The 7664-nt window shown below is 36.7% G+C and overlaps 1 protein-coding gene across 1 annotated transcript; it reads left to right on the top strand.

The window, feature by feature from the left end:
* Window positions 1–96: 96 nt before the first annotated feature.
* Window positions 97–7281, top strand: LOC110441927 (malonyl-CoA-acyl carrier protein transacylase, mitochondrial-like). The gene is made up of 4 exons (XM_021485237.1): window positions 97–718; window positions 2393–2480; window positions 5306–5526; window positions 6848–7281. Exons 1-4 carry the CDS (start codon window positions 140–142, stop codon window positions 7244–7246), a joined length of 1287 nt encoding a protein of 428 aa, XP_021340912.1. The 5' UTR covers window positions 97–139; the 3' UTR covers window positions 7247–7281.
* Window positions 7282–7664: the final 383 nt, after the last annotated feature.

Below are 7664 nucleotides of genomic sequence, written 5' to 3' on the forward strand. Positions count from 1 at the left end.
CATTAAACAAGACTTCATTTGATTCGTTTTCCGGTGAGTATATCATTTATTTGTTGATTCAGTTTTAAAAATGTTTACAGCAATGGATTTGTTTTTGATATAAACACATGTTGTTCACTTCCGGTTATCTTGAAACACGATGATGACCACCAAATCTTTATCGGCACTTAAGTTCATACGTTGTTTAAAAGTGGCACCAGTTTGTTCAACCCACTCTCACTTTCACAATGCATTACAAAACAACTATTGCACTGGCTCTAGCAATGGAGACGAGAATGATAAGTCGAAAAGGAAACCATATGATGTTGACCCAAGGTCTTTGAAATCATTTGTCAGTGACATGTACACAGGTCAATCGGATGAAGCAGTTGAAGTATTTCCTTCTGATGAAGTTGATCTCAATGAACTTGCAAATACTAAAAAGTCACACACAGACAAGTCAAATATAGCTAATAGATCCGGAACTGATCCTTCACTGACGTCAGTTCTGATGTTTCCAGGTCAGGGAAGTCATTTTGTCGGAATGGGTAAAAAACTCCAGCACATTCCAAGCGCTAGAGACGTTTATGACCGCGCTAGTGGTATTCTGGGATATGACTTACTGGAGCTCTGTTTAAAAGGACCACACTCAAAGTTGTCAAAAACTGAGTTCTCTCAACCTGCAATTGTGGTTACTTCATTGGCAGCAGTGGAAAAACTACGAGAAGAGAAACCAGAGGTAGTCATTATCACCTGCGCCAATCCTACTGGTGTCACGCTGTTTCACCCTAAATCCTCGTCACACCAGGATATTTCGCCCTCAAAATATATCCATGGTTAAACTTTTTATAGCCTGTTCAGTGCTGACTCAATACAGTCTCATTAAAAAAATGCCTCCTTAATCATTTTTATTACCGTAGCAGAAATTTGTTATTTTATGAAATTGTAGCAGAACTGAGTTGATCAAAAGCAACCAGGTACCTCAATATTGGTAGAGCATCCATCTAAAGTTCTGAGGGTTGCGGTTCCAACCCTGGTATGGCCAATGTATCTCTCTTCCTCCTGTTACAATATTGGATGTACACTTTGCAAGGGGATACCAGAACAAGGGTCGTAAATAGCGTTGACTTCGGGGCAAAAAACTTAGGAAAGGAGGAAGACATGCAGAGAGAACTGGACTGGGTCATTCATAATTTATATTATAGAGTTAGGTTGATCCTTTCTTATTGAAGCCATTAACTTCCGTGATACTACAGAATGCCTGACATTCTTAGTATTAACCACTGCGTGGCGGTGTCCGCTTCAGCATCAAAATTTCCAGTGAAGTTGATACATCACACTGTCAGTAGAAGTAGCACAAAACATGTTTTCAGTCATGTTTGTAAGTTTAGTTTATTGCTAGAAACTTTGATAGATACGATGTCCGGCTAAGTGTTTATTTACAAATATGATTTCACTACGAAAATGAAGAGAATGACCGATAAATATATAAGGGGCATGTCATGAAGAAGATGGAAAAAGTCTTTGTTCTGAATGCTGAAATATGTAATTTAAAAGTTCAAATGCTGAACACAGTTTTCTTCACTTTCACAGCTGATTGTTTCTGTCCTCTTGCTAAATTTGAGTTTCAACAATCTGTTACATTATCAAGAAGTTCAAATGTAAATGAACATAGACAACTATTATCCTAATTTTTACAAACCCATCCAAATACACAGTTCAAAGTTTAAATTGAACATCATTAGTACTGTGACTGCTGTGAATATTGGCATGGCCTGTCCAACTAAATTTCGAAATTTTAAGTAAAATCTGCTTCTTCAGCTCAACTATGTGATATTTTGTTTTATAAACTTTTGGCTATTAAATATATATAATGATATTCAATATATACAAAAAAAAAACCTGCCAAAGTCGAAACAAGTTCGTTTTGTGCTTTATTTCATTAATTTAGTTGAGTAAGATAGAATTTTTGCCGTGAAAAAGGCAGCGAATAAAACTTCCCTTATTTTAACCTCAATTCCCTTAAAATGATTGTAAAACTCACAGATTGGTGTCCAAGAATTCTGGCATGTATTAAACCTGTGGTACAAAATTGTATAACTTAACTGAAAATTTGTCTCTGTTGATAGGGTTAATTTTTGTGGAAAAAAATATGATACTTAATTTCAATTGATTTTATTTAACATACCATTACATTATGTTCACTTGTACAAACCAATATCAATAGTTCCTATTTATACAGAAAAACTAAATGAGTATCGAAAGCCATTAAGCAAAACAATGGATTATGTTGTAGCCCCTGTCTATATACTTAATTATGTGTTGTTACAAAACATATACTGTACCTGTACATTATTCTAATCTTCATTACAAATATAACCAATCTGTACAGTAAACGTCTTTTTATTTTTAGGCTGTCGACGCTTGTATTGCTGCTATAGGCTTCAGCGTAGGGGAGATAACAGCCCTGATGTTTGCAGAAACTCTGTCTTTTGAAGATGGTAATATGATTAGTAGAAAAGAGTTCTGACTAGTACAATATTATTTTTATTAAACAAAACTATTGTGAGAGAGTTCACATTATATGAACTCTCTCACAATAGTTTTTTTTAATGAAGTATATTATATATACTAAATATTTTGTACTGATATATATACAGTGCTTCTTATTGATGGTAGTATAACCTGAAAGTACATGCACTTGTGTTGTCATTGGTCTTGCTGTTGTTGGCTTTTGTTCATATGCTTTTTTAACGTTTCTGAATGGTCAGAGATGTTATCACCTAACTAACCAATCGGAACGCTTCACTGACCAGCAAACTCTTTATATGAAGTAAGCACAACTTCTGACACTTCAAGAAGCAACACTGTCCAGCTTAACTGAACTCCCATTGAATTAACAATAGGAGAATTGGGAATGCTCAAGGACTGGTATAACTAGTTCACAGAAAATAGAAAAGAACTATGAAGTTTTGCGGTCTAGAGGTCGAGGTCAATGTGGAATAGTTTCCAGTGCAATACATTTCAGACCCTATCTTTATTAGTTTAAGCCCACCATCATCTGATGGTGGGCTATTCAAATCGCCCTGCGTCCGTGGTCCGTGGACCGTCCGTAAACAATTCTTGTTATTGGTATTTCTCAAGAAGTACCAGAGGGATCTTTCTCAAATTTTATATGCAGGTTCCCCTTGGTCCTTAGCTGTGAAGGGCAACTTTTGAAACTGATCGGATAAACAACATGGCCGACAGGCAGCCATCTTTGATTTTGATATTGAAAGTTTGTTATCGCTATTTCTCGGGAGGTAACAGAGAGATCTTTCTCAAATTTTATATGTAGGATTATGTAGGTTACCCTTGGTCCTTAGATGTGCAGGCAACTTTTGAGACTTTTCCTTCCTTCCTTCCGGCTTTCCTTACACTATCTTGGCCGGGCTCTATCTCCTACACTTTTTGTCACTGGAACTTCATACTTGGGTTTTGGGTTCACCTTGGTGAGGCGGTGTGTCGTGAATTAAAAGTAGGTCACTCTGACCTACTGGTGGGCTATTCAAATCGCCCTGCGTCCGTGGTCCGTGGACCGGCCGTAAACAATTCTTGTTATTGGTATTTATCAAGAAGTACCAGAGGGATCTTTCTCAAATTTTATATGTAGGATTATGTAGGTTACCCTTGGTCCTTAGATGTGCAGGCAACTTTTGAGACTTTTCCTTCCTTCCTTCCGGCTGTCCTTACACTATCTTGGCCGGGCTCTATCTCCTACACGTTTTGTCACTGGAACTTCATACTTGGGTTTTGGGTTCCCCTTGGTGTGGCGGTGTGTCGTGAATTAAAAGTAGGTCACTCTGACCTACTGGTGGGCTATTCAAATCGCCCTGCGTCCGTGGTCCGTGGACCGTCCGTAAACAATTCTTGTTATTGGTATTTATCAAGAAGTACCAGAGGGATCTTTCTCAAATTTTATATTTAGGTGCCCCTTGGTCCTTAGCTGTGTAGGGCAACTTTTGGGACTGATCTGATAAACAACATGGCCGACAGGCAGCCATCTTGGATTTTAATATTGAAAGTTTGTTACCGCTATTTCTCAGGAAGTATCAGAGGGATCTTTCTCAAATTTTATATGCAGGTTCCCCTTGGTCCTTAGCTGTGAAGGGCAACTTTTGAAACTGATCGGATAAACAACATGGCCGACAGGCAGGCATCTTGGATTTTGATATTGAAAGTTTGTGACCGCTATTTCTCAGGAAGTATCAGAGGGATCTTTCTCAAATTTTATATTTAGGTGCCCCTTGGTCCTTAGCTGTGCAGGGCAACTGTTGAGACTGATCGGATAAACAACATGGCCGACAGGCAGCCATCTTTGATTTTGATATTGAAAGTTTGTTATCGCTATTTCTCGAGAAGTATCAGAGGGATCTTTCTCAAATTTTATATTTAGGTGCCCCTTGGTCCTTAGCTGTGCAGGGCAACTTTTGAGACTGATCGGATAACCAACCTGGCCGACAGGCAGCCATCTTTGATTTTGATATTGAAAGTTTGTTATCGCTATTTCTCGGGAAGTATCAGAGGGATCTTTCTCAAATTTTATATGTAGGTTTATGTAGGTTACCCTTGGTCCTTAGCTGTGCAGGCAACTTTTGAGACTTTTCCTTCCTTCCTTCCGGCTGTCCTTACACTATCTTGGCCGGGCTCTATCTCCTACACTTTTTGTCACTGGAACTTCATACTTGGGTTTTGGGTTCACCTTGGTGTGGCGGTGTGTCGTGAATTAAAAGTAGGTCACTCTGACCTACATTTTGACCTTTGACCTGCATCAAAGAAAAAGTTTGTCTGGGCTCTATCTCCTACACTACTAGTCACTGGAACTTTATTCTTGGAGTATGGGTTCATCTTGTTGAGGCGCTGTGTCGTATATCAAAGTAGTTCACTCTGTTTTTGACCAGGTTACTGAGACTATTCCTTATTGAATACAGTGTGTCTGTCAAACATTCATATATAGAATTAGTTCTGCACAAATTTATCATCTGTGCATTTCACATTTGGTGGGGGACTATAATTTGCTGAATTGTCTTGTTTTATACATTTTACTTGAGATTTGTGATTAATTGATCTATTGATCAAAATAAAACCAACCTGCACACATGAACAAAAGAACAAATCAGGGGCATCATGTATGAAAACACTTCAGTGTTTAAATTAATGCAAGTCTTTTTTTCAGCTGCATAAATCTTCTGACATGAATATTCTTGTTTCATGATAACCATATGAATCCACTTCTTCACATAATGTTGTCTCTGACCATTATCACATTGTTTGCCCTTTTCATCAGGAATCAGTCTGATCAGGTTAAGAGCCAGGGCTATGCAGAGGGACTCGGAAGTGGTCTCCAGTGGCATGATGACAGCTATGTGTGATATGAACACCTACCTTAAAGAAGCCATGTTAGCTGCTCGAGAATACTGCAAAACTAAAGCAGGGATTGAGAATCCTGTGTGCAACGTGACGGCCTTCGTGGGAACAGATATTAAAGTTATAGCTGGTCATACTGAGGTATAAACCTACTAACCTTAACATCCTGTATACAGCTATCATATAATACAACCTACTGTATACAGCTATCATATAATACAACATACTGTATACAGCTATCCTATAATACAACCTACTGTATACAGCTATCCTATAATACAACATACTGTATACAGCTATCCTATAATACAACATACTGTATACAGCTATCATATAATACAACATACTGTAAACATCTATCCTATAATACAACATACTGTATACAGCTATCATATCTTATAACATACTGTATACAGCTATCATATAATACAATATGCTGTATACAGCTATTATATAATACAACCTACTGTATACAGCTATCATATAATACAACCTACTGTATACAGCTGTAATACAATTCAACATACTGTATATAGATGTAATACAATACAACATACTGTAAACAGCTGTAATACAACACAACATACTGTATACAGCTGTACTACAAAACAACATACTGTATACAGCTGTACCACGATACAACATACTGTATACAGCTGTACTACAATACAACATACTGTATACAGCTGTACTACAAAACAACATACTGTATACATCTGTACCACGATACAACATACTGTATACAGCTGTACTACAGAACAACATACTGTATACAGCTGTACCAAGATACAACATACTGTATACAGCTGTACTACAAAACAACATACTGTATACATCTGTACCACGATACAACATACTGTATACAGCTGTACTACAAAACAACATACTGTATACATCTGTACCACGATACAACATACTGTATACAGCTGTACTACAATACAACATACTGTATCTATATGTAATACAATACAACATACTGTATATATATGTAATACAATACAACATACTGTATATAGTTGTAATACAATACAACATACTGTATATATATGTAATACAATACAACATACTGTATATAGATGTAATACAATACAACATAATGTATATAGATGTAATACAATACAACATACTGTAAACAGCTGTAATACAAACAACATACTGTATATATATATGTAATACAATACAACATACTGTATATAGATGTACTACAATACAACATACTGTATACAGCTGTACTACAATACAACATACTGTATACAGCTGTACTACAATTCAACATACTGTATACAGCTGTACTACAATACAGCTGTACTACAATACAACATACTGTATATAGATGTACAACAACTGGGATCATCATAGAGTGTTCAAATCCTGAAATTTACACAATCACAATTACAGAAAATTTTAGAAATATCAACAATAATGAAACATCTTTTTAACATGATATTTTCTGTTGTTTTAGGCTTTGGATTTCATGCAGGAAACTCAAAAAGACTTCGGAATTCGCCATTTAAAAAGGCTCAATGTAAGCGGTGCGTTTCACACAAGCCTTATGAAAGAAGCATCAAGGGATGTTGCGAAGTCATTGAAGGACAAGAAGTTCAATGTTGGCAAAGTACCGGTGTATTCTAATGTGACAAGCAATGCATACTCAACCAATCATAAACAGATAAAGCGAAATGTATATGAGCAAATTGTTAAGCCCATTAAATGGGAACAGATAATAAAGAACATTTACCAGCGTTCCCCGGGAACTGCCTACCCAAATACGTACGAGGTTGGACCAAGGAGATCACTAGGTCACCTTCTGAGATCAACAGACAAAAAAGCTGTGAGAAAGTACAAAGCCGTGGATGTGTAACAGCCATTTCCTATTAAAGTTTTCTGTAACCTTGACAACAGTCTTGATTGCGAGATTTTTTTACAAATGAAATGTAGTGTGTTAAACTTTCGTCAGTAAATAGACATATTTAATAAATGATAGTGCTAGTAGAGGATAGTACGAATAGAATTCATTGGTATTACTAGAGGCTGCAGACAGTACTATAGGTAGCAGAGTACAGTAGAAATGGCTTGACCCTAAAAATAAAGGGCATGTCTCGGATAAACATGGATAGCGGATTCATCCTGCACAACACACCTACATATATATTTATAAACTTTATTTTGAATAGTTGTTTTTTAGAAGAATTAATATTTTTTCAAAAAGTGATTTCCCCAGATTTGGGACTTGTGAAAACCATGGTAACCACAGGAAGTCCACTATAATACATGGACTA

The sequence above is a fragment of the Mizuhopecten yessoensis genome, unplaced genomic scaffold (assembly GCF_002113885.1).
Source record: "Mizuhopecten yessoensis strain PY_sf001 unplaced genomic scaffold, ASM211388v2 scaffold716169, whole genome shotgun sequence".
Classification (NCBI taxonomy): Eukaryota; Metazoa; Mollusca; class Bivalvia; order Pectinida; family Pectinidae; genus Mizuhopecten; species Mizuhopecten yessoensis.